The 24562-nt window shown below is 48.3% G+C and overlaps 6 protein-coding genes across 8 annotated transcripts; 1 reads left to right on the forward strand and 5 right to left on the reverse strand.

Annotated features, from left to right (window-relative positions):
- Positions 1-293: 293 nt before the first annotated feature.
- On the reverse strand, positions 294-3267 carry LOC112876776. The gene is made up of 8 exons (XM_025940953.1): positions 2363-3267; positions 2224-2275; positions 2061-2138; positions 1551-1670; positions 1269-1367; positions 1016-1173; positions 787-852; positions 294-656 (listed from the first exon to the last, which is right to left on the reverse strand). The coding sequence occupies exons 1-8, from the start codon at positions 3265-3267 to the stop codon at positions 548-550; spliced, it is 1587 nt and encodes a 528-aa protein (XP_025796738.1). The 3' UTR covers positions 294-547.
- A 1869-nt stretch (positions 3268-5136) lies between these two features.
- Positions 5137-8219, reverse strand: LOC112875653 (SNAP25 homologous protein SNAP33-like). The gene is made up of 6 exons (XM_025939585.1): positions 8000-8219; positions 6779-7153; positions 6067-6157; positions 5872-5996; positions 5694-5791; positions 5137-5484 (listed from the first exon to the last, which is right to left on the reverse strand). Exons 2-6 carry the CDS (start codon positions 7109-7111, stop codon positions 5385-5387), a joined length of 747 nt encoding a protein of 248 aa, XP_025795370.1. The 5' UTR covers positions 7112-7153; positions 8000-8219; the 3' UTR covers positions 5137-5384.
- A 624-nt stretch (positions 8220-8843) lies between these two features.
- On the reverse strand, positions 8844-11722 carry LOC112875728. 2 transcript variants are annotated; one of them, XM_025939682.1, is made up of 4 exons: positions 11564-11722; positions 10883-11010; positions 10606-10803; positions 8844-10509 (listed from the first exon to the last, which is right to left on the reverse strand). In XM_025939682.1, exons 2-4 carry the CDS (start codon positions 11001-11003, stop codon positions 9215-9217), a joined length of 1614 nt encoding a protein of 537 aa, XP_025795467.1. In that variant the 5' UTR covers positions 11004-11010; positions 11564-11722; the 3' UTR covers positions 8844-9214. The 2 variants fall into 2 exon arrangements, with proteins under 2 accessions (XP_025795467.1, XP_025795466.1); XM_025939681.1 differs by having other exon boundaries at positions 10606-10815; positions 11564-11721.
- A 1116-nt stretch (positions 11723-12838) lies between these two features.
- Positions 12839-14817, reverse strand: LOC112876632 (B3 domain-containing protein Os03g0212300-like). 2 transcript variants are annotated; one of them, XM_025940778.1, is made up of 6 exons: positions 14622-14817; positions 14370-14514; positions 14064-14154; positions 13646-13928; positions 13444-13565; positions 12839-13349 (listed from the first exon to the last, which is right to left on the reverse strand). In XM_025940778.1, exons 3-6 carry the CDS (start codon positions 14145-14147, stop codon positions 13032-13034), a joined length of 807 nt encoding a protein of 268 aa, XP_025796563.1. In that variant the 5' UTR covers positions 14148-14154; positions 14370-14514; positions 14622-14817; the 3' UTR covers positions 12839-13031. The 2 variants fall into 2 exon arrangements, with proteins under 2 accessions (XP_025796563.1, XP_025796564.1); XM_025940779.1 differs by lacking the exon at positions 14622-14817 and having other exon boundaries at positions 14370-14615.
- A 759-nt stretch (positions 14818-15576) lies between these two features.
- On the reverse strand, positions 15577-18716 carry LOC112873480 (plant intracellular Ras-group-related LRR protein 7). Its single transcript, XM_025936435.1, has 9 exons — positions 18494-18716; positions 17920-17989; positions 17652-17698; positions 17397-17505; positions 17120-17205; positions 16704-16794; positions 16136-16221; positions 15969-16055; positions 15577-15875 (listed from the first exon to the last, which is right to left on the reverse strand). Exons 1-9 carry the CDS (start codon positions 18596-18598, stop codon positions 15762-15764), a joined length of 795 nt encoding a protein of 264 aa, XP_025792220.1. The 5' UTR covers positions 18599-18716; the 3' UTR covers positions 15577-15761.
- A 706-nt stretch (positions 18717-19422) lies between these two features.
- LOC112873384 lies at positions 19423-23021 on the forward strand. The gene is made up of 4 exons (XM_025936350.1): positions 19423-19779; positions 19997-20131; positions 21082-21384; positions 21442-23021. The coding sequence occupies exons 1-4, from the start codon at positions 19423-19425 to the stop codon at positions 22624-22626; spliced, it is 1980 nt and encodes a 659-aa protein (XP_025792135.1). The 3' UTR covers positions 22627-23021.
- Positions 23022-24562: the final 1541 nt, after the last annotated feature.

Genomic DNA, 24562 nt, shown 5'->3' on the forward strand with positions numbered 1-24562 from the left:
CGATACATTCCTTTCACATTAAACACGGAAAGTTCATACAAAAAATACATCAACGCCCCCTGCTCAATCATCCGCATTTCTCATCAAAAGAGTTTTTGTTCACACGTTTCGACCGCGAGTTTCCAGATTCAATCAGAAGTTTATTTGTTCAGACCTCTTCTGCACATACAAAACTAAGTCAGCAAGAGCAACTGCAAGCCTACAACCCATGAAGAGAGTACTAGATTATTCCACGTACAACCAGCACACCGGTAGTGCTTCGTGTCTCATGAATAGCGGATGGGAATCAACAGTTAAGTCAACAAACAATACATAACCGAAATTCATCTTTGAATTTCTTTCGCAGATTCTTGTACAAAAGATTTTTGAACCTTAGTGTGATTGCACCTGAAGCACAGAGCCAGTGATATGCATGCATATACAGAAGAGAACTTGGAGGTTTTCCAAGCAAGTTAAAAATATAAATCTGACAGAAAATTCTTCACATATGGGCGAAGGACGAATCAAGAAGGATCAAGAAGAGGAGAGGGAACATAAAACATCTGGATCATGTGTGACGATGCTCTGAATTTCTGGACTGATGTAGCTGATGTTCACACGGCTGTTGTAGCGGTGGCTTCAGCTTTCCAAGCTCCATGCAGTGCTGTCGACAGTAACTGTCAGCCGCCATTGACACAATCAAGCATGGTGAGCATGCTTTGCACAACCAAATAAATATAGAGATTGGTGAAACAAATTTTGTGCACAGATATGCCAACTTAGTTTTCCTTGACAGTAAAAACTCACCACGATAGTTTTTCTGGTCGCAGGTGAAATTTTGGTTCCATGGGAATTGTTGCAGGTTTTGTCGACCTGGGTTAAATATGAACCATTAGTATGAACTGCAAAAGTAAACCAACAGTTTTGAATAATTTCTGCGACGCACTGAACTGGTACCTAAATGCTTCTGGATGGTTTACAGAAAATTTATCTTTTTGAAGCCGTAAAGAATCAAAATCCAGCAAGAAGCCATTACCTTTTCGGGATAAAGGGCCGGTCAAAGTATGGCATGGGTTGTGCTTTAGGAATAAGCTCTGTCCTTCTCAATTGCCTTATCCTTTCTTGCTCCTCCAACTCTTGTTGCCTCTCCCACTCCAGTCTTTGCTGCTCAGCGAACTTGTTCCTCTCCAGCACCTAAATTCTCAACAAAAACAGATTACTATCAATTAGTTCCATTGATATTAGACCTCGGACAGTGTAATATGTAAAACGAATTTAAAGAGTCTTACATGCTGATCGAATTCGGCGCGTTCAAGTGCACGCACATCACTATGCAGAACAAGGTCTATCGGCTCAGTTCTTTCTTTAATTGCAGGCTTTACCAGGCACTGAAATGAAGAGAGAATCAAAACATTGTTTTTTTATTGAAATATAAACAATGAAATTTAGGCAACATTTGCAGTAGAAGTTTGACACTATGTCGATTTTCCTAATAAGCTACTGCCATGAGAAAGAATAAGAGCATTCATAGGTAGCAATTTCCCAATCAGCTAAAGGTTAGTAAAACATACCTCAGGCTCATCTGTAGTCCATGGCAATCCTTGCGCAATATGGATACGCTTCTTCTCTTCCTCCAAAAGCATCTCCTGCATCTTTTGGACGAACTGCTGTTCCTTAAATCTTCCCCTTTGCTGCCATAAGGGACATAGTGATCGATTTTTCACACATTAGCTTATTCAAAATAAGATGTCCTCAAGTTTGAAATCAAGGCATAATCTTGAAATAACTAGGCTTAGATTTGTCAAGCTAAAAGTATCACTTGACAAATTACAACATGGCATACTAAACTACTTAGAAATATCATATTTATGATCTTCCAAGCAATAAAGATGGTCAGAAGGGCATTTAATCAATCACAATGCTACACAGTACAATATGCACTAATGTATGCTAATGCAGAGCATTTGCTTACTGCTACTAGACTAATGAGCGCAACCATATAATACGGTCTTGTGGAAATGAACTGTAACTTATAGGACATGACTTTGACAACACTAAGGAAAGTGAGGATGTGTTATTACCTCAGTCCTTAGCTTGAAGGGATGCTGGCTTGTGACCTTGAGCTTTTTGTTCCAGCTGCTCCTCAGCGACTCCGATGACTGCCAGAGAAGCATCCATTCACATATGAGAACATGATAAGACAAGCCCGATCCCAAATAGAAATTAAAACTATGTCAGGCTTACGTTTCTCCTGCTCCTACGCCCTCCAGCTGATGTTCTGCTGTCCCAGCTCAGCCTAACATCAGGGACAAACTATGGTCAATAAACATTGCAGAAAAATGATAAAACAAATCATTCCGTTTGTTTGTCAACGTCAACTCACCTGTCGGTGTTGCCATCAAGCGACGAGCAGAGCCTATTAGGCCCTGCTTTGAGGAAATCAGCCGACGAGAACACCGATATCGGTGGGGGCTCATCCTTCAACGGCTGCAACCCGGGCAGCGCCCATGAGCCCTCGCCGGCCTTTTCTGCGTCGGAGGTGGCTGCGGAGATGGTGAGCAGGCTCTCGAACGCGTGCACCAGATGCTTGACGCGGCCGGCGCCAGGATCTGGAACGCTGCTCATCGCCTTTGCCATCGCCTTCGTCCGCATCGCCCTCACCTTGCTGCTCCCCTCCAGTTCCGCCTCGTTCCCTTCCAGCTCATCTTCTAAGGCGCTGCTTTTCGCATCCTCTTCAGCTGCGGCCTTCACCTCCTCCTCCTGCTGCACCACCAATTGCTCCTCCACGGCAGCGGCGACCTCGGCGCGCTGCTTGCGGAAGAACTCCTCCTGGGACGCGCGCAGCGCCTGGTGCGCGGCCTCGCGGCACTTGTCGAAGTCGATCTCGCCCCCGCCGCCGCCTCCCACGCTCCCGACGTTGCGCCTCCGCCGCGCGCCCTTCTTCGCCACGAGGAACCGCCGCTCCCGCTCCCGCGGAGGCGGCGGGGGCGCCGCGAGCGCGGGCGTGGAGGGCTTCTTCTTCGCGGAGGCGGCGGACTTGGCGCCCGCGGCCGCCGGGGACCTGAGGACGGGCTTGGACGGGGTCGGCTGCGGGGGAGGAGGCGTTCCGGGGATGTTGGGGTGGGCGTTCTCGGACGCGTGGGAGAGCCGCGCGCGCGCCGAGCAGGGCGTCTTCGTCGGCGTGTTGCCCGCCGCCGCCGCTGGGCCCAGTGGCTTGGTCGGAGTCCTGGCCGCCGACGCGGGGCCCAGGGGCTTCGTCGGAGTCTTCGCGGCCGCCGCCGTCGCCATCCCTGGGATTTGGAGCTCGGCACGCGGCGGGATCGTGCTGGATCGTGGGGGTTTCGGCCGCGTGTTCGGTGGGTGGCTTTGATTCGGCGAATTGTTTCGGTGGGGATGGGAGAGCGGGGAACGGGAGGAGAAGCAGATGGGAAAAGGGAACGTTGGGGGCGTAACGGCTAGTTTCTTCCGAGCGCTCCGCCCGAGGCGTTCGAACATTGGCTGCACAACGTGCCTGACATGTGGGCTCCAGGCTCATGGACCCCATTGTCATCGGGGTGTCTTTGTCTTGTGCGTGTCGGATCGTGTGGGTTGTCGACGTGGAGGCTGCCGTGGACAAGTAGTGATCGCGACACGATTCCGGAACATCAGATTGTGTTGCGTGCTTTGTGTATCAGAACGTGCACCGATGCGGGTGAAAAGCACGAACGAGCTCAGCGACGATGTATGATGCAAGGAGGAGGACTTGATTGTTGTTCGCAGTCCACACCGTCAATTGCTACGCATGTCATTGTAGGTTTCGTGGACGAGAAGAGGAAAAAAACAGAGTAAAATCCTTGATCGGACACTGATTTTTCCTTAAAAGTTTCGTACTATTTTGGTTGACACCAGCACAAATTACACAGCCACACAGGCGCGCGTAGAGATGGGAGAGGGAGAGTAGCAAACGTTTACACCGCCTCGTCAGCCGTCTCCGCGCCGGCCGCCGAGGAACGCGCCCTTGATCCTCCTGAAGAGCACCTTGGGCGCGGCGAGCCAGCTGCCGGCGGCCTTGCGCGGGCGCCCCGCTCCGCCGCTCCCGCTCCCGCTCCCGCCGGCGCCGTCTCCGTTCGCGTTCAGCAGCCGGTTCAGCCGCGCCACCATCGCGTTGAGCTCGAACGAGTCGTACAGCGTGCCGCGCTGCCCGCCGACCGCCACGACGGCCAGACCGCCGCCGTCGCGCTCGGCGCTCCTCGGGTGCTCGCCGCGCCCGCGCCCGCCGATCGTCCGCGTAGCCGCGCGCCCCGCGGCGCCGCGGGGCAGGGGCTTGACGCCGTCGTCCGGAAACATGCCCGGCCGGCCGCGCGCGGATCGAGCGCTCGCTGCCGTTACCGCCTCCGTGCAGACCGCAAGTTTTACCTGGAGAGCCCGTCGCTCGCGCAGTCTTATAAACCGTCTTACATAATTTCATAATTTGTACATAGAAAAGATATATTGTAACCTGCAATGCAACGTCTCTATCTTATAAAAGTAAATACATAATTTCATAATTATACATAAAAATATATTGTAAGTTGTAATGCAACGTCAAACTCGTACAATGATGAGAAAATAATCTCATAGTTGTAAATTTTAATCTATAAGACAGTTGTCTTGTTCTTCTCTCTGTCACCTCTCTGCCACCTAGTCAAAAATTCTACATAAACTTGTATGAGACGATCTATAATACAGCTGACGTGTAGCTATATACGGTATACTACGCTGTCCGTGCAGGGTCGATGCTCGCAAGAAAAGGAAGCCCACAAAGGGAGGGCGTGGGTTTGTACGCAGCCGGGCGTTGAGTACAAGAGGCACGGGCACCTAATCAACGAACAAAATACGACAAATAGATGCGCTCACCTCCGTCTTGTAGCGCTTGCACGTACGATGGGGGCGCACGACCCCGACAGCACCCGTGACTCCGTGAGCAACCGGCACGGACTCGACGAGGGCCGCTTCATCTTGCACCTTGCCCAGGTCGTTGCCGGTACCGCACGCGGCACCTGTCCTATCCAACACCATCTCCGGGATCCAGCACGAGCGCCGCGCCGCGCGGCGAGGGTGCCGAACTCTCCCCTGGAGGTTAGATGCTAATGAAACTGAACGACACAGAAATCACCGTCAGTCATATTGATCGCGAGATAATAAACCCCATGAAACGTCAGATATATTCTGATTTCCTTTCAACTAATTTGGACCTGGTAGTTGTACAACACTGGAACTGGAAAGTTTCTCAGACTACAATTCAATAAAAGGAATTTTCTATTTGCTCTAAACAAGTATTACAACAAGGTTCTTAATCTCTCAGTGCAGGAAGAGGGTCCCCAAACTACAACGCTTTGGCAAGGCCGTTGCCGCCTTTGATAGCATTGCTCGACCCTGGTTTGGTATCACTTGCCCAGCAAACGGCGTCCCCGTTGATTCGCACCTTTCAGTCTGAAATTCAATTCATCAACATCGTCGCTGAAAGGAACCAAAGCTTTGTTTTGCCTGAAAGCAAGAGAAGAGTCTCCATTAATAAACTGTATAAACAGAAGAGAGCACAGGGGAGATGTGGTGTATTCACACCATTTCCCTTTGCGAGCACAGTTCGTATGCAACTCAAGTACAACTTGTAGGATGGCAGTACTTGAGTTGTACTCAAATATGGATGTGCTCATAGCGTTTCCCTTTTACTATGGTCACTACAGCATTATTACCTGTCAATTTCTGTGCCCATATCAACTGCCATTTCCTTGAGCTGTCCCAAAGTGTTACTCAGGTCAGAAAGCGCATCATCCTGCTTTGCTTTCTCAGCCTATAAAGAATAAATAAACAAAGAATTCAATGTTATCATTGAGTCCATAACTCACAATTCTGTCAACTCTGAAGACAGACCTGAATTTTTCCCATCGGAGTTGCAGGTGTGGTTTGTACAGGACTGGGGGATTCTTGACGTGTTGGGGCAATGCCTAGCCTCCACCTCTGTTCTGTGTGGTTTGCCGTCCTCGCAGGCCAGTTATCTGCCACAACTCAAAATGATTAACTAAGCAAAAAAATGTCTTAACGAATTATTTATGATCTACAACATACTTTCTGAGTCTGGTCCTTTTATCTGTTGATTTCTCTTTGGTCTCCATGCCTTAGAAAATAGCCCACCCAGACTTCCCAGGAGCTTCTCACTCTGGGGACAACATAATTTTTTTGCATATTGTTGCAGTTAGATCAGATGACAACCACATAGTATAGCTCGATAAATAAAAAGGTAGCAAAGAAAACAATTCCTAGAGTACTGAATTCCTATAGCTCTATACATATGTCGAGCCCACACAAAAATTCAAAAACGAAATTATTGACCATGAATCAGCAACCACACCACTATGAATGCCTAGTTGTACTGAATTCTTAGATTCGAAATATCAGCATCAATCAGATGAGTTGTTTTCTTAGAAAGTGGAAGAGGGTTGCAGATCATAGTGTGATAATTAATAAAGACGTATATGTATCCTTAGAAAATTTGGGGTAGTTTCTGTTATAAAAAGGTGCATGTCCATCAATATAAGTCCTCATACAAGGGCTGTACAGATCTATGTATCTCCATCAAATATTACAAAGAAAGGGCAATGTTTGGACAAGGTAGCTGATGAGTGATGACTGAATCTTTTTTTTTAAGCAAAGATGACTGAATCTTCGTACCAACATATTTTAATACTGTACAGAAGCTAAACCTATTTTGTGAGAATAGTTGCTGGAAAAAGATTATTCTATACTTGAGTTATACAATATCAGCAGGTAGAGAACTTACCACAGTAAGGTCCCTCTCAATATCAGCTGCTAGTTGATGCGACCGCATTATCTGCTCACCTTGACGGTGCAAAGTTTGCAGAGTTTGTGTAGCATCTTCTCTGATGGCTTCAGCAGCCCTGACACAATCATTTACTTTGTGTGTGGTTTCTCGTGCTTTGGTTATAGCATAATCTTCCAACTCTTGCACGGATTGATCGGTGTGTTGCACTGGGACAGACTGGGCCCTTGATGGCTTTGAGGGCACTTCAGAATCAGAATCAGAATCAAAGGGATTTGTCTTGTGGACAGGAGTGCCCATTGAGTTTTGCTTCTTATACATTGGCACCGACATCTCTGCTTGTTCACTTCAAGCACTGTACTGACGGGCAGGTATCTGCAATGGAAAGGAAAGGAAGAGGAATGTATCAGGATTCAGAAGAACAGTCACTCAATCAGGTGGTGATGTGCAATCATGTCAACAAGAAAATGGTTTGTTAAAGAATTTTGTTGTGAGAAGAAATAATAATTGATCATTAAAACGCAAATCAAATGTTATGAAAAAGTACATTGAATAAGAGAACATGGAATGATGCTCCCTAGGCGAGTTTATACAACTACACCACACAAGACCACATGAGGTGTCATTGTACACAAAGATCTAGTTCTTGGTGCACCAATTACAAAGCTTTGAGCCCTGAAAGTAGTAACAATAAGCTACAACTCGATAACAGAAAGAGTAATCACGGGCGAAATATCCCTAATAAGACTATGGCCTTGAAATTGATTATCATCAGTAACAGGCCAACTGCACTTGTTTGACAATATATGACCTTACCAGATCAACTAACAGTCGGGAAGGTCAGGGCAATCAATGAATCAAGGGTGTTCTATCTGCCAACAGAACATTGAAAGGGGTGTTCCAGTACCAAGACTACCAACTCATAAGTCCACAATAGCACGCCGTTCTTGGCTTATTGCATACTTGATTAGTCGGCTATCTAACTGCTAAACATACCACGAAACCCTCGCTTCAAGATCTGAATCTAATCCGTTTTCAAGAAAGATCTGAATCTAATCAACCGAGTTCCTGATCTAATCAAGCCCGCGCCAACAGCCATACCCGCCCACGACTGGGAATCCGATTGGGACAGATCGACGATGGATCACTGATAGCTTGCAAGTTTGACAAGTTACAATAGGGACGAAGAGTCAAAGGGCCAGAGGGGGGCTAGGGGAGTACTCGCTGGGCACTACGCGCTAGAAGAGGAGGGCCCGCTGATTGCCTCCGCTGCCGCCTCCTCCTCCTCCTCCTCCTCCTCCAATGGCTTCAGCCTTCAGGAAGGGACCTAGCCGCCGCTCCCTTCCGCGCCGGAGAAGGGAACGGGGAAGCACGACGCAAAGCGATGCGGGGCGGCGCGTGGGAGGCGAGAGCCCGAGAGGAATATGACCGTTGTGGTCGCGTGGAGGGGGGAGGGGGCTTTTGCCGTGTCCTAATAGCGTGCGATTTATATGGGGCGTGCTTCGCTAATCGCTATCTCGTCTCTTGCCGACTGCCTGCGCCTGCTCGGAGGCGTTTATTTATTAATCTGGTGATTTAGTAAATTATTATCACTGTACGATGCCCCGCTAACCAAAATCAGAGTGCAGGTGTGATTGAAACATGAGTACGTACATGATGAAGTTGCTGCCATGGCATAAGTGGTAGTGAATGAGACCTTTTTGAGTCAGTTTCAGTACTGCTGCTGCACCTGGAGGACATGTTCAGAGAGCCAACAAATGCATGTACAGAAGAGGCCAAACAGGCGCACAATAACCAAGATGTTCAACAACGGCTCCACCGTTGCATCATCCAGTGATCATTACAGGATCAGGCACGGCCTTCATGAACAACTCCACCAAACAAGCTGCGAGTTCATTTAACACACAAACTTCTGAATTCATCAGACGTCGCAGCAATGAACTGTTTGGTCCCTTGCTGTACATGCTGCCAAACGGACAACTAATTTCAGATTCAAAAGGAGAAGAGAAAGCACACCAACGTGCTGGTTACACCACACAAGAACGGAATCCTGCACCGAGCCATCAACGCGGCAAATCACTATGAAAAGGATATCACAGCTCAAGGAGCAATAACAGCTTTTATTACATGACCCTCGCTAGCATATGGAAAAAATGCTCAGGCCCGAACACAGAGATGGACAACAACAATACGTACATGCTACAGGCTACAGCAGATCATCGACCGATGACAAATATCACCTACGGATTTACATTAATCATGAGACCAAAATCAGGTTTCTCAAGCAGGTGATGTTCCAGGGACAGGGGATGAGAGATTCCTATAAAGAACAAGTGAGGCATTAAATCAAAATGGCGAACTACTGCTGTACAGATTCTGAGAGGCTGGGGGAACTGCTAAAGCTTTCACAGTTGAAAAGAAGCCTCCGCCTCTGGCTCAGATAAGGTCCTGGCCACTGGCGGTGTCACTTCCATCTTCGCTAGAACCCTTTCCAAACACCTCTTCAATGACATTGTTTGTCGACAGAAAATCATGCTTATCCCACCCTGTAGTGAAACCAAACTCCCAACCTTTTGTGTCGCAATGGTCTCCGAAGAACCCATGTTCTGCATCACCAGCAAAACCATCACTCCTGTAGTGGTGGTCTTCAGCAATATCAGTAGGTGTCCCATCTTCAACGCCAGCCTGATGAGCCTCAAATGATGTGCATGAGTCATCTTGTGCATCTGCATCTAGCTTGAACTTCTGTTGATTATGATCCATAAACGAAATGGCAGCAAGACCCTCTGGCATGGCACCCCTCTGCACACCATCATGCCTGTCTCCACTGGCACCATCATCCTCATCCTCAGAATCTTCATAGAAATCCCCCTCTGGAGGAACTCGATTGCATGCGACATCATCTTGATCGGTAAGGGACTCAGTTGGCAAGTATTCATCAGCCCTTCCTGTGACTGCGAAGTCACCATCACCACCTGCTTGCCATTCATCATCATCACTGTCAACGTTCATAGGATCAAACCTGTTCTGCTCAGCCCTCTTCCTCAACATGAAGACATTGAAGTAGTAGCTAACTAGTTCTTTGCTGGACTTGGATGGGAAGGCAAGAGGGAGTTCATCCCAGAAATTTCTGCGCAGAGAAGCAGGATTTGATGAGACCACTTCCTGGAACAGATGTTCCTCCTCTTCAGTCCATCTTGAGGCAACCTCCTCTCCCATATCATAGAACCCTAACTCCCTGAAGGTGTCTGCACCAACAGAAACCTTCAGCTTTTCTCTTGCTTCCCTCACATGCTTCCTCACACAATTGATTGAGTCTTCATCAATACAATCACAGCCTGCCTTGCAGTGAACAGGTTTCAGCATCAAAGACAATGCACCAGTACCAGGCATTGGCATGACACTGTTTCTGATCCACTTGTTACTCTCATCATCTTCCGCTTTTCCACCAAATGGCCTACACTCAGGTAATTCAGCCTGATGATTTGGCCCAATAGGAACAGGTTTCCTTGGGGGGCAAGGACCCACAGATTGATGAAAGCTGGCAGGCCACAGATCATCTTCAATATACGTATGAGCAAGTGAAAAATGCACAGGTGAATCTACACCCTCATCTTCACTTTCCTCACTCTCATATCTCGGCGAGTCAAAGCTTCTTTCATATGTTGTGTATGTGGGATACTGATGAACATCCTCATCAGCACTTGTATAGTTGTCCTCCTTAGGTGTAACTGGAAAAAACAAAATGGAATCTATTATCTAACTGCCTCTGCATACACTAACTTTCAGGAAAGACAAGTAAAGAGAGGTAGAGTTGACTTTCTTACTTTGATCTTCCTGCTTCTGCCGTTTGCATTCAACTATGTCCGTCATGTCACTGGATGCATGTCTCTTGTTATGATCCACTGTAGGCGCTTCTTTGACACCACTTGCCACCAACAGTGACTCAAAAGAAGCATTTACTAGATGAACACCATGCACCGAGTCTTCATCAAATGAGCAAACCTTTTCATCCCTCTGACAAACTTTGGGACAAACTAATCATGTATTAGAGTCAAGCAAGCATATATTGTAGAAGGCAGAGAAAAGATGCTCAGTCATTACCTGCAATCTGGCATGTCTCAGGAAGGAAACTTGGATGACCATCTGCTCCCCTCATATTGCTACATGCAAGCTGTTCAGAGTGGTGCCTGACAAAAGCCTCACTGTTTTCCTGATGCAGCATGCTTGTCCTGAGAAGATACAGAACGAAATTAATTACAATTATGGTTTACTTAGTAGCAAACAGTCACTGCACAAGACTGAAAGGAAAACACCGATTCGGGAGTAGCAATAAATGATTTAAGCTATGTAGAGGGCCCACGAACACCTTATATGGAGGTCAACAGACCAAATGTAATTCGCATGTTCAACTGCCGAAATGAAGGGCACAAAAGAATTGCTATCCCTAATAATTTAGAAACGTAACAACGTTTTTGTTCATGCAACAATTAAGAGGAGCAATAGGCTCGAATGTCGCGGCCTGAAACCTAGCGAATTCGAGAATAGGATCAAACACCACTGGACCGAACGAAACCCTAGGTTCGCATCCGCCCACCAGAAAAATCACGCAAAATTGACTCTCGAAATCGCGACAATCCCACCTGAAATCTACAGATCACGCACGGATCCGACGTTTCCGTGCGAAATCCGGCCTCAATCGAGCGGATCGGAGCCCGAAACCGACCCTCGCAAACCCTAACCTCGGGACCCTACGGAATCAAGGAGAGAGGGGAAAGCTGGTACCAATCGAGAGCTCCCGTCGAACGACGAGCAGATCTGGGGCCGGATCGGGGAGCCGAGGCGGCGCCCTGCAGGGATCGGGATCGGATCGAGAGTTCGTTCGGTGCGGGGGGAGGGGAAAATTTGGGGAAAGGTTTGTTCGGTCCACGACCGCGTCCTTTTTTCGGGCTGATTTATTTATAAAAACGGGAAAAGAAAAAAGGCAGCGAAATCGCGATTCCCGACCATGTCGACCGCGCGTTGTGGTACTATGGGCCGCTATTCCGTTCACACACAAACAGACTGCGGCCCATGGACTGGAATAGAATAAGCCCAGTTTGTTAGACACACAATCGGGGTGTCGGGGGGAGAGAGGGAGTACGTTCCTTTTTTTTTTGGCGAGAGAGGGAGTACGTTGAGAAGTTGAGGTACTCCCGTGCTAAATGCTAACTCCACTAAAACGTTCATCTGGGTTTGTCTTTTCCCCCCTCCTCGCACAAACTTTTATTCAACCCCAAAATTTGCATGAACATAGACCATTGCATCATCATCTATCCGTTCATAATTTTCTGTTGAATTTTTCATGTGCATTTTGGTGGATGTTTTTCGCGTGGAGTAAAGGAGTACCTTAAGGTGCTGAAGCATCTGAATTGGCCTCCAAAAAGTGAAAAAGCCATCAGCAGATCAGCTCGGTAGCTAAGCTTTGCTTAGCCTTATTTCTTAAAAAAAAAGCTTTGCTTAGCCTTGCGAAAAGTAATGTTGATGGCTACCCATACGAGTATGTGACCGCCACCGCCGCAGCTGCGGGCATCAGGCCATCAGTGCAGCGCAAGTGTGCAACATCCCGGCCAGACGAGCCAAAGATGCTGCCACGCTGATAAAATGAGCTTCGGCTCGACTCGACATGGATGGCACTTGTGCGGTTGGTTGAGCTCGGTACGGTCGACAAGAGAGGCTCCAACGAAAACCGAGTCCCAAGACCCAAGTCCCGGTCGCCTTCGGAGTTTGCCACTTGTTGCATGCCACTGTCCATGCTCGCTCCCCCGAACTGAATTAACACATTTTTCAGTTCAGTGTTACGCCTTAGCTAGCCTAATCACAGGAGTCAAGACCTAGAGGATTGTATTCCTGTTTAGATCGATCGGTGACAGTCAGCCCAGACCAAATGCTTGCTGTGCTGTGCTGTGCTAGCGTGCTGCCTGGTCGACAGCACTGCCAAATGGACGGACGGGGCAGGACCGGGACGGCACTCTTCTCTTCCTGGCCTGACAAATCTTCTTGGAATAATCTTGATTCCTGCACAATCTATCTCAAGTCCGAACAACACACCCACTTTAAGCCTTTCATGAATGAACCAATGCCCAGCTTTGATTCTGGCGATTCCATGATCGCCAATGCACTCTAATTGCTAGCTTTATTTATGGTGTTCATCTGATCACGATATCGATCCATCAAACACACCAGATTAGGTGAATGATTCCAGAACACTAGATTACGTGAGCATCATGCCGTTCTTCTTGCGCACCTCCACCTTGAGCACGTGCTCGTCGTCCTCCCACTCGTCCTCCCACTCCTCGTCGTCGTCGTCAACGCAGGCGCCCTCGCGGATCACGGTGAAGAAGCAGGTGTCGCCGACCTCGAGGCCGTTGTCGACGCAGAACTGGTGCCACCCGTACTTGAACGCCGTGCGGTCCCCGAGCACCCGCTTGCCGCGCTTCAGGTTCACCGACCACGACCGCCCGCCCATCCGCAGCTCCACCTGGCGCCGCCGCGCGTACCCGTGCGCGTCCTGGAACTCCACGGGCACGTTCTGCGCCCGCACGCGCGGAGACGTGTGACTGTGTGAGTGGTGGATTGCGATCTGAGCGAGCAAGAATTGACGTGCGGCTGCGACGGCGACTCACCAGGTACTGGTTCTGCTTCGTTCCCAGGTTGCACTGCCTCAGGCTCACGGCGAAATGCGACGGCTCGGCGATGGCCAGCGAGAGTCGGCCGGCGCCGGCTCCACGGCTGGCCTTTCCGCCGCCTGGACACACGTACACAAGGTTTTATTTATGTTGTCTCACCACTCTGCGAACAAGTGACTGGATGGACGGGGAGACGTACCAGCGGCGCCGGCGTGCACGTACTGCTTGCGGCACGTGCTCCGGTCGAAGACCGTGACGGTGAGCGCGGCGGCGCCGTCGTCGTAGCGGAAGACGAGCAAGTAGCCGTCTCGCAGGTCGTGGGCGCGGGCGAACTTCTTCCACCCGCGGCCGAGGTACATGTCGCCGCGCTTTTCGTCGGCGAAGACCTCCACGTCCCACAAGGGCATCATCTCCCCGCCGGCAAGCCGCAGCTTCAAGTCCCGGCGAGCTCCGAGGTCCCGGGCGAACTTAGCGGGCAGCCTCTGCGAGCAGGATCCGACTAACTCAGCAGAGTTTACTTGCTCGCCAGTCGCCACAGCACGGCATAATTGATAATTCCATGCACATCTCATAAGCTATTCCGAGCCGGCAGATTCAGCGAACAGCAAGACACTTACCAGTGCCTCCTCGTACATCCCAGGGAGCAAGATCTTGAAGAACTCGGAATCGCCCAGGCTCAGACCTGCCATCTCCTCTTCCATGCCGTCTCTGCACACACATGCGTATATCTTAGCATAGGATTAGTGTACTCGAATCGCCTAGGTAAGTAGCTAGTAGCTACCACCTACGGGAGATGATCGAAGATGGCGAAAAGAACAAAGCAGGTCAGAAGGGTAGCTAATGCAGAGTTTCAGGTCAGAGGGGTAGATGATGCAGAGTTTCAAGTATCATATGGGAGCAGTGGAGGCTGATCTGAGCCAAACCTGTTGGCTGCTGCCGTCCGCTCCTAGCTGGAGCAGTGGAGCCTCGCCGTTGCCGTCCAACCCCAGCCGGGACCTCGCCGCGAACTTCAGTCTGCTGCCGCTCTCTAGCCTTCGGTCGCCGGCCGTGGATGGATCGACAAGAAAGCTGCAGAAAAGTGGCAAATTAAACTGAAGCCTTCACGGGGTTTGTTGTCTGAAGGTTGAACTGAACTAGAACAAGAACAAGATCAAGAGCTTGTGGTTTGCACAGACCGAGAGAGACGAGAGGAAAAGGTGGGCACGGGACCGAGAGTGATGGCTGGCTATGTGGGGTGGGAAGAGACGGAGGAGAGAACGTGGAGACGGCGAGGTGAGACAGCCTCGAACTGAAGCCGTGTTGAATGGAGGTTGCACAGAACGAGGAGCAGGGGAAAGAGATGGAGATGGGCGCGCGAGGCCGCGTGATTGCTACATCTAGCGGTCAGGCTCAGAGTAAGCACATGGCTCTGTTTGCCTTGTTCATGCTGTAGATTACACGAAGAGCTCGCACAATTGATTTCTGAAGCATGAATTGTCATTATCTAACTTATTTGCAGATAATCATTTGGATTCAAATTCACTGAGTTTTTACAAACGCCATCTACCTGCCATCCAGCTGCTGTAAAAGATGAAAACCCACATCATATCTCAACCTGCCTTGTAGTTGAAAGCAGGAAAACCCCAATTCCATCCTTGGCTTGTGAACAGCCTTTGACAAGTAGAGGCCCAACCGTTGCTTCATGTAGTAAGCAATGCGTTTGGCTTGCACCGTCATTTTCGTGCAAATGAACAATAGACTTGTCACTCCGCTCATCAGTTTGACAGAAATAGGGCCAGTTATTGGTGGCAGTAAAATCACCAAAGCACATTTGATTTCTGAAATTTTGGTTCTTTTTACTCCCCAGTTTACAAGTTATTGCATCAGTATGCAGGAATGCACTGAAGCTTTCTAAAGTGAAGAAAGGCGAACGTGCTAGGTTCGCTTCACGTAGCCGACGATGGAGAAGTGAAAGCAGCACCAATCATGTCCTGTTCACGTCTGAATTATTTCTCCCTTGCATCATTAGGGCGGAATCTGGGTTGGCCAGTACTCCAGACTCAGTTGATATTTCTTTGCAACGGCAGTATTCAGGATGGACCTCACTAGTAGTAGCGGAAAAGATGGGATGTGTACGAAACGCAATCAATATGTTTCCTCATAGGAGCATAAGATGTGCAATCTCACTTACTGCGAATGTTCAAGCAAAAATCAGGAATTTTTGGCTCATTTATGTGTGTTTGCTGTTTTTCTTTACGGGATCAGAGATTGATATGTACAATTCTACAATTGGCCCTGACCAACTAGAAAAAATGGAAGCCACTTGAGCTCTACAATCAGTGGAAATCAACCCCTTCATCCAGGGCCGTGGAGCCCATCATGACACGCGAATCGATCTGCTTGTCAAATTTCTTCCGTCTGCGCGCCTCAAACTCGTTGAATCCATCCATCTGCAACAAATAGGAAAATTTGAAAGGAACTATGATCAAAACAAGTTTGGTTAGGGTGGAGGGAAACTGTAGATGCTTCATGTAACTTATTACTTGTTGGAACCGGTCCATTGTGATTGGGTTGTCGTGCAGCGATATACTCTGAAGAGCCGTGCAGTCTTTCAGTAAATTTTGCGGAAGCTGAAAATGAAGGGTTGAAGTTGGGTGTCAAGCTGTCACCAATTTTGTAACGGAAACCAACAAATATCAAGTGCAAATACCTGACAAATTTTGTTTCCATTCAGTGATAAGGATTTAAGGCAAACAAGGTTGCAAATTGACGAGGGCACGTCTTCAATTGAATTCCCTGCGTATTTTAATTCAGGATTAGTTCCAGAGGTAGAAGGTGCTAAAGGAACTGAAAAGCATCTTACATTTGTATTAGTTTCCAGCAATATCACTGGCTAGATGCCTAAATCTTATTTGATTTCACCAAAGGTGCATAGAACTGCACATGGCTTTCCCTTGCAATTGGACCATAGGTGCTAGTACAGGAGATAGGAAAGTGAAATGTTCTGCAGCACGCATGTTCTGCTGTAGTGCATGCTGTTTGTTCCAAACAGAGCAAGGGCCACCTTTATTACAATCATAAAGGAGAAGAGCATCCTAGGAGGATATGATCGTGACATTCCAAACTTTTCTTTTGTAGATTGGAAAATGGTAAGCGGGTAAAATACCATATAGGATTAACCATGCAAAAGTATTCACGAGTGCATGTGCACATGAAGGCAAAGGAGGGGGTAGTGGACTGAAATAAGATCATGTAGAATTGCAGAAAGTGATGGATACCATCTGCTCGCAATTCTTCCAGGGAGTTGCAACCTCCAATTGATTCCGGAAGTTCCTTTAGTTTGTTATCAGATACATTGAGTATTGACATCTGCATCAGACAACAAAATGATAGCACCCCAGTGATCAAATTGCGCGTTGACTGTTATAAAATAAAAACTTCAGAAAATTTTACAATGAACGAAAAATTTATGGAACTTATCAAGATGAATTAGTTTCAGGTAATGAACTGTAGAATCAAGAGTTATTTAATGTGAAAAACAAAAGTAACAAATTCTTGTTCTGTTGTATATCCCATAAATCAGTACTTACTATATACATAAACTTTTTGAGTAAACAGACATGACTATTGTGCTCAAGCAGTTCCAGAAACAAGATAAATATTTTGGCATCTTTGAGTCAAATAAGAAACTTACATTGCGCAAATCTCCTACACTCTTAGGCAGGCACAGTAAAGAATTCTGAGAAATAGAAAGTTGCTGAAGGTTTGACAGAGAACCCACTGGATGAAGTAAAAAAGGATAGGTTAGAAATGCAATACTAATAGAGTATCATGGTGTTATATATCTCTAACTGCTAAGATGAAGGTTGTAAACACCTAGGCAAACGTCAATAATTTTAGTTATAGTATATAATAACATTTTGCAATTTTCATGTCCGTCGTTAAGGAAAGATAGGTTCATAGGAACTAACATTCTTCAGGCAAGATAGAGATCCTATTTCTGTCAAGGGTGAGGATTTTAAGATTCCGCAGGTGTCCAACGTTAGCTGGAATGTTTTCAATCAAATTACCAGCCAAAACCTACATAAACAGAAAGAAACAACAGGGTTAACTCCAAATCACCATAATCTAAAAGATAAGAAAACATCAGAAAGAAGAATTATTTATTGCCAATATGGATCTCTAATCACATATCTATGATGAATTCTAATAATGGCAACTCTTACAAGTCTTTGCATATTCACAAGTGTGCCAACATCCTGGGAAATCTCAACTGCAACATAAAATAGAATCAATTGGTATTGCTCACAAGAATATAAAGACCAAAATACAAAAAGGAAATAGCATGCAGTATTGCAGTTTATAGGTAGTTTAGTTATTTTGATTCAAATTTAGAAAAGGTGCCCTCAAATCTGATAGTTCTGTGCATAATAAAAGACAGAGGAACAATTGAACACCGAATGGAACAGATAGCTATGTGTAAAATCTGACTACCTAGTTTGTTGTTTGTCAAATCCAGAGTTCTCAAGGAATTTCCCACTTGCAGAACTTCATTTGGCACTTCCTGAGAGGTAACACTGACATTAGATAACACTGGAAGAGAAAAGCATGATATTTAAGGTATAGAAGCGTACAAAGTATGTTTGTGCGTGCTGCGTGCAGGAGGCATCAAATCAAATATAAGTTGGCATACATGCATATCTCAAATGTGAAGCAATATAATAGAACAGATACAGAGATAAACAACTGAACATGTACTGGTGTCAACATGTTTGTGCATAGATGAAATCTATAGGAACGGCCCAGGTTTAGCTAACTTGATGACGATGGAGTAGTTCTAATAGTTTGAGACGGAAATCCACCCCAACCGAGGCCAGCAATCAAAGGACCCCTTCATAATTCTTTCACCGTCACATATTAATTCTACAAATCCCCAGGCATCGTACTAAAATCAGAATCGCTAGATGGGCGCAGAATTGAGTGAAGCCTACAGAAGGCTGGGAGAATCGGGGCAAAGGAAACATCACAATTTTGACGGGCAAGGGTTGGGGGTGGGGAGCGGACGAACCTTCAACCTGGCGTCGCGGAGAGCGACGATGCCCGTGGAGCGCCACCGCTTCGCGCGGCTGGCCGGCGAATCGGAGCTCCGGCTCCGGCTGCTGCAGCAACCCATCTCCCTCTCGCTCGCGGAAAAGGTCGTGGACTTTTCGCTTGCGACGGCGTCGGCGACTTTGGATTGCGGGAGGCGGGTGCCGGCAGGCCGGGAGGTTGGGATCTACGGACCGATGCGGATTGCTACTGCTACGGCGCCCCGCACTCCAAATCATAGTGGGACCCGCCGGCTTGCTCTTCTCGCCGGCAGGTGGGCCCGAGGGTTGGCGTCTCGGTTTTCTTCGAGTCCCAGTCCCCGTCGTACCCGCCAGAGAAATAGGCAGTCTGTTACTACTACGATAACGCTCCCTGACGCCGTGAGTCGCGATGACTGCTGGGGAGAGAGGTTGTTCCGATCGTGCTCAACCGCTTTGACCGGGGAATTTTAACCCTTTCACGGTAGCAAATAAAAAAAAGAGAGAGGAAAAATCACTAGCAAGGCCACGGCGGATCGCGGGTCAGCGGTTCACGGTGTTCACTGGCGGACGGACGCGTGCTCGGGCCTCGGGGTCGGGGGGTGCCCGGTCGCCGTGCATCCACCCCACCCCTTGCCGGCCGCGCCATGGCTTTGTGAGGTCGCTTGGAGCGCCCCGCCAGCGACGACACGGCGCGCGCGGCCGCCGTCCAGAACAAAGGAGACCCCACGACCAGAGCGAAGCGTGCCCTGTACGCCCGTGCAGTGCATGGCATAGACACCAAGACAAACATTTCAAAGTTCAAACCACGCGGCTTGACCTCCCTAACTTTGTCTCCTTTTTTGAACAAGCAGCAGGTAGCTCATCAGTCTGTCTCGTTCCGGGTTCTTGCATTTGAGAGCGCAGGCGCGGGCTTCGCGCTGATGGAGTCATGGAGATGCTCTCAAACGCGGTGCTCGGCGATCTCGTGAGCAGGTCGATCTCCTTCCTGTTCGCCAAGTACGAGAAGCAGGAGACGGAGGCCGTGCAGGAGGAACTGCAGCGGCTGCGGCGCCTGCTGCTGAGGAGCGGCACCATCTTGGAGGAGGCCGAGCGGCGGCTCGTCGCCAACCGGGCCGTGCTCCGGCAGCTCAACGCCCTGAGGGACGAGATGTTCCGGGGCTGTTACGTCCTCGACGCCGTCACGTGCCGAGCCGCACCCGGAGGAGGAGACGGGCGCAAGGATGACGACCATGGAAAGGACGTTGAGGCGAGACACCGGCACACCGCCGTGTGTTCTCCATGTCAAGCGCGTTCACTCTCCGTCCGGTGATCGAGAGATCAGGGCAGGCCCGGCGTTTGGTGGTTCCAGCTTTGAGAGAGTTGCAGCAGGTCGTTCGCAGCATAGAAGCTATGATCGGTAACTCGAAGAAGTTTGTTGTGTTCTTGACCAACTATCCTCTCTGGTACCGCCAACCTTACAGTGCCCATCTGTTTATGGACAAGTGCATGTTTGGCCGGCACAGGGAGAAGGAAAGGATCCTGGAGTTCTTGCTGCAGATGGAGCCTCCTGTGCAGCGCCGCTGGGTGTCCTTCCCATCGTTGGCCCGGCGCATATCGGCAAGAGCGCTATTGTGGAGCATGTTTGCTATGATGAAAGGGTGCGCAACCACTTCTCCTTAATCTCGTTTTATGTTCATAATGATCTGAAGGCCAATTGTAAAGACAGATGCTTTATCAAGCATCGGAATGATACGGTTTCAGGGGAGAGACGACTGATTGTCGTTCAGGCCTTGGAAGATGTGGACGAAGAGACATGGAACATGGTGCACTCTTCTAGCAGATGTTGCGCACATGGGAGTAGAATTATAATCACCAGTCGATCAGAGAAGATTGTGAAGTTGGAGACAGCACGTGTGCTTAGGCTGAAATGTTTGCCTACCGAAGCCTACTGGTATTTCTTCAAGATGGCCGCATTTGGAAGTGAAGATCCTGGGCAGCATCCAAAGCTAGCATCCTTAGCTATGTAGATGGCAAACCTGATGCAAGGATCTCTTATGTTCGCAACCATTGGTGCTGTCCTGTTAAGAGATAATTTCAACACTAAGTTGGTCTAGGATTCTCAAAAGGGCAACAGACTACATGCAAAAGAATGTCTTGATTGGGAAATACCATGATGATATCAGGGCGACAGACCAACCTCGGTTTACTTGGAGCACGATCACACGGAAACCTGGTAAATACTTTGTGCTACATGATATTTACAAAAGAGATTCTAAAGAGGTAGCTCCAGAGATACACGTTTTAGATCTGCAAGGTGGGTGTGATCAACCACCAGGAACTCATAACAGTGAGCCCGGTTGGTTTGCTCCTTCTCTCTAAAGACAAAATGAAATTACATTATTATTTGTTGACGTATAGAGCAGTGAGCCCTGTTGGTTTGCTGGCTTCAGCGTTCAAAGTTCAACAACCGGCGGCTTGACGCTTCCATCTGATCCTGCGCGCACTCAACCACCAGGCAAAACTCATAGCAGCCTCTACTGTATAGCAGCCTGTCGCCACCGTATATTATTGCTCGCCCCTCCCTTTCTCTCGCGGAGTTCCCGCACAGACTCCTCCAGGGCGGCGTTCGCAAATCGCAATGGAGATGCTCTACAGCGCGGTGCTGAACGAGCTCGTGAGCAGGTCCGTGTCCTTCCTGCTCGCGAAGCGCCGGGAGCGGACGGCGGCGACCGCGCAGGAGGAGCTGCTGCTGCAGCGGCTGCGCGGCCTGCTGCTGAGGAGCTGCACGGTCGTGGAGGAGGCCGAGCGGCGGCTCGTCACGAACAACCGGGCCACGATGCTCCGTCACCTGACGGCCCTGAGGAACGAGACGTTCCGGGGATACTACGTCCTCGACGGCGTCAGGTGCCGAGCAGCATCCGGAGGCGGAGGAGATGGGCGCGTGCGCAACGGTGATGGTGGTGGCCAGGAGGAGGAGGAGCAGGCGAGCCGCCGCGCGTTCGTACTATCCAGGTTCAACCCGGCGAAGCGCGCCCGTGTCCCCTCCGGGGATCCAGAAGACAGCAGGGCGAGGGCGCTTCGCTTGAGAGAGTTGCAGCAGGCGGTGCGCAGCCTGGAAGCCATGATCGGCGACATGATGGAGTTCGTCGTGTTCCTGACGAGCCATTATCCTCCCGTCCACCGTCAGCCTTACAGTGCCCATCTGTTTGTGGACAAGTGCATGTTTGCCCGCCACATGGAGAAGGAGAAGGTCCTGGAGTTCTTGCTGCAGGTGGAGCCTCCTGGCGCAGCAAGGCTGGGTGTCCTTCCCATCGTTGGCCCAGCGCACATCGGCAAGAGCACGCTCGTCGAACATGTTTGCTACGATGAAAGGGTGCGCAACCATTTCTCTTTAATTCTGTTCTACCGTCAGAACAATCTTATGAACGAGACAGTGGCCAGTTTTAGAGACAAGTGCGCGATCAAGCACCAGACCGATAATAAGGCCTCAGGTCAGAGGTTGTTGATAGTCATCGAGCTATTAGAGGATGCGGATGAAGATACATGGAACAGATTGTACTCTTCCGAAAGAAGCATGGCACAGGGAAGTAGGATGATCGTCACTAGTCGATCGGAGAAGATTGTGAGGTTTGGGACGACGGATGCTCTTAGGCTAAAATGCTTGTCTACAGAAGCCTACTGGTATTTCTTCAAGATGACTGTCTTTGGGAGCGACGATCCAGGGCAGCATCCAAAGCTGGCGTCCTTAGCTATGGAGATGGCAAGTCTGATGCAAGGCTCATTCCTGTTTGCAAACATTGGTGCCGTGGTGTTAAGAGATCATTTCGACACTCAAAGTTGGTCCAGGGCTGTCACAAGGATAAGACAGTACTTGCAAAAGAATGTCTCCTTGTTTGGTGAGTACACGGATGACATCAAGGACAAGAATCATCCTCGGTTTACTTGGAGCCTGATCAAACAGAAACCTGACAGATACTGTATGCTCTATGACATTTACGAAAGAGCCTCCCAGGAGGAGGTTCCAGAGATACCGTACTCAGACATGCTGGACGGGTGTGCTCAACCAAACGGGACGTACGAGATCCTGTTCTGGAAATCTCGAATCCCACCGTACCTTAACTACGTGTGTAAATGTGAGATACGCGATATGTAAACATTCATTTGGTGTCACAGAAGTGTGGGCATGCTTTTGAGTTTTTGACTCTCGACTCCCTCCTGGCTGCTCCAAGGGTGGTTTCTGTTCCTGCTCTCAATACAAAAGCAAAAGACGACTGAAAGATCACTGTGTGCTGATGTATGGCGGGATGGCGGCTATGGTGGCTTGACTTTTGTGCTCTTAACTTGCAACTATTATGATGGCATGTCATGTAGTTGCGTTAAGATTTTCTGTCTCAAATGTTGACCAGTGGGTAATCAAATTGGATGGCACATGAGAGCAGTTTGAGTAGATTGTCCGGAGAGGACCCTACAATGACTTTGTAAGCCCAGGTGATTTGTTTGGACAAAATGAAATCAAATCTGAAAGGGAGATGGACATGATACTTCACACCTGTATGTTAATACAAACGAAAGGAAATATAAAGGCGTACGTGCAATTCATGAACATAACATTATTTTGTTCAGATGCCTAAAAGATCAAAAAAGAATGTCTTCTAGTGGCTTCTTCATTTATCTAAGCTAAATTCACTGCAGGATCAGGTTGATTCTGCATCAAAGAAATTAAACAATTAATCCCCTGCAGGAAATATGGAGGGACTTCGGGTGGTCCAGGGATGTTGAAGCCTTCCATCATTTTTTTAATCAGAGGTACCATCCTGAGAAACATGGTATGGGAACTGAGATTTAAATCCTGGCAGGTCCGTCCATATATTTTCATAATATATATAATAGTATTAAAGAATTCACCATGTTCTCTGAGAGGGTTTTGAAATTACCATGTTAATTGTGAGATACGCGGTATATGTAATCATACTTAGATATTTTTAATAATTTTGTTAATCTCAAGATCTCCCATTAACATTAATAGGTGTGAGTATTGGTGTTCGTGTATTGCTCCGTGGGTTGTCATGATCCTTCTCTTAAAAAAACAGAAAAGACAAATGTAATTACATTAGTATTTGTTGACGTATGGAGCAGTGAGCCAGGGATTTTGTTTTGTGTTTTACCGGTTCAGCTGATATCATGTCATGTAATCGTGCAAAGATTTTGATTCTAATGCCGGCCGGTGGGTTATCTAGTTCAATGGCGCATGCGACGAGTTTGGATAGTTCGCTCAGAGAGATGGAGCTTACGCATCGGTTCATCAACTATTGCTCGACTAGAGAATTTAACCTAAGCCTCATATATGCGTGATTGCAAGTGCTCATTCGAATTTCAAAATGCCGAGATTCGAAGAGAACTTCAGCGAGAAGGACCAAAGATAAAGATGCTCGACGACGATCAGACTTGAGGCCTTATTATCAGTTTGATGTTTGACCAGTTGACCACACACTTGTCTCTAAAACTGGCAAATGTCTCATCTAATGTTATCGCTTATGCAGAAACTGACCTTTGGAGACATTCATGAATCATGATCGACCTTGCAGCTTGTCGTTAAATCTCATTGCCGATCGATGTCCGTTTTAGATGTTATTCTAGCAAATCAGCTATTGAATTGCGCTACTACTAGATTCGTATGCATATGCTTCTGAATTTTATAGGTTAAGAGATAATGTAGCGAACTAAGCGTAGCTTAGCTAGTAAAATTCGTTATAGTGGAATCTGCTCATCCAGATTCGAGTCGTAGACTCAACGCAGGTACAGCAGAACCACCTGACCTGGCTTTCTCGTCGGACAAGAAGCTCGCCGCAAAAGAGGGTGGCGTGCGGTCCTCCCCGGACCCAGAAGCAGCGGCAGGGGTGGCGTCATTAGCCTCGCGTTGGGTTCTTTGATCTAATGCCGCTCGACGGCACGCATCTCATTAGCCTGTCCAAGCTGAGGCTCACCGCGTGCACTTTCGCCAAGGAGACGTTATCGGCTCTTATCCACGAGCTTGGTGCTTCAAAGATCGTCGTGCTTGGGTTGTGCGACCTAACCTCCGACAGACAGGC

The sequence above is a fragment of the Panicum hallii genome, chromosome 9 (assembly GCF_002211085.1).
Source record: "Panicum hallii strain FIL2 chromosome 9, PHallii_v3.1, whole genome shotgun sequence".
Lineage (NCBI taxonomy): Eukaryota > Viridiplantae > Streptophyta > Magnoliopsida > Poales > Poaceae > Panicum > Panicum hallii.

Bases quoted from the DNA above. Each gene is read 5' to 3' on its own strand.
- LOC112875653 (XM_025939585.1), bottom strand. From the start codon at position 7,111: ATGTCGGTGCCAATGTATAAGAAGCAAAACTCAATGGGCACTCCTGTC. The intron at 6,158-6,778 runs GTAAGTTCTCTA...TGTTGTCCCCAG, and splicing joins TTGAGAGGGACCTTACTGTG to AGTGAGAAGCTCCTGGGAAG. The intron at 5,997-6,066 runs GTATGTTGTAGA...GAGTTGTGGCAG, and splicing joins AAAAGGACCAGACTCAGAAA to ATAACTGGCCTGCGAGGACG.
- LOC112873384 (XM_025936350.1), top strand. From the start codon at position 19,423: ATGGAGATGCTCTCAAACGCGGTGCTCGGCGATCTCGTGAGCAGGTCG. The intron at 19,780-19,996 runs GCGCGTTCACTC...TGGCCGGCACAG, and splicing joins CCGTGTGTTCTCCATGTCAA to GGAGAAGGAAAGGATCCTGG. The intron at 20,132-21,081 runs GTGCGCAACCAC...GTTCCCGCACAG, and splicing joins ATGTTTGCTATGATGAAAGG to ACTCCTCCAGGGCGGCGTTC.
- LOC112875728 (XM_025939681.1), bottom strand. From the start codon at position 11,003: ATGCTGCATCAGGAAAACAGTGAGGCTTTTGTCAGGCACCACTCTGAA. The intron at 10,816-10,882 runs GTAATGACTGAG...ATACATGATTAG, and splicing joins TGAGACATGCCAGATTGCAG to TTTGTCCCAAAGTTTGTCAG. The intron at 10,510-10,605 runs GTAAGAAAGTCA...TGTTTTTTCCAG, and splicing joins GCAGAAGCAGGAAGATCAAA to TTACACCTAAGGAGGACAAC.
- LOC112876776 (XM_025940953.1), bottom strand. From the start codon at position 3,267: ATGGCGACGGCGGCGGCCGCGAAGACTCCGACGAAGCCCCTGGGCCCC. The intron at 853-1,015 runs GTAATGGCTTCT...TATTTAACCCAG, and splicing joins CGGCCCTTTATCCCGAAAAG to GTCGACAAAACCTGCAACAA. The intron at 657-786 runs GTGAGTTTTTAC...GGCGGCTGACAG, and splicing joins CGACCAGAAAAACTATCGTG to TTACTGTCGACAGCACTGCA.
- LOC112873480 (XM_025936435.1), bottom strand. From the start codon at position 18,598: ATGGGTTGCTGCAGCAGCCGGAGCCGGAGCTCCGATTCGCCGGCCAGC. The intron at 17,990-18,493 runs GTTCGTCCGCTC...GTTACCTCTCAG, and splicing joins TCCGCGACGCCAGGTTGAAG to GAAGTGCCAAATGAAGTTCT. The intron at 15,876-15,968 runs GTAATAAGTTAC...TATTTGTTGCAG, and splicing joins CAATGGACCGGTTCCAACAA to ATGGATGGATTCAACGAGTT.
- LOC112876632 (XM_025940778.1), bottom strand. From the start codon at position 14,147: ATGGAAGAGGAGATGGCAGGTCTGAGCCTGGGCGATTCCGAGTTCTTC. The intron at 13,929-14,063 runs GTAAGTGTCTTG...TCCTGCTCGCAG, and splicing joins GGATGTACGAGGAGGCACTG to AGGCTGCCCGCTAAGTTCGC. The intron at 13,566-13,645 runs GTACGTCTCCCC...ACGTGTGTCCAG, and splicing joins CGTGCACGCCGGCGCCGCTG to GCGGCGGAAAGGCCAGCCGT.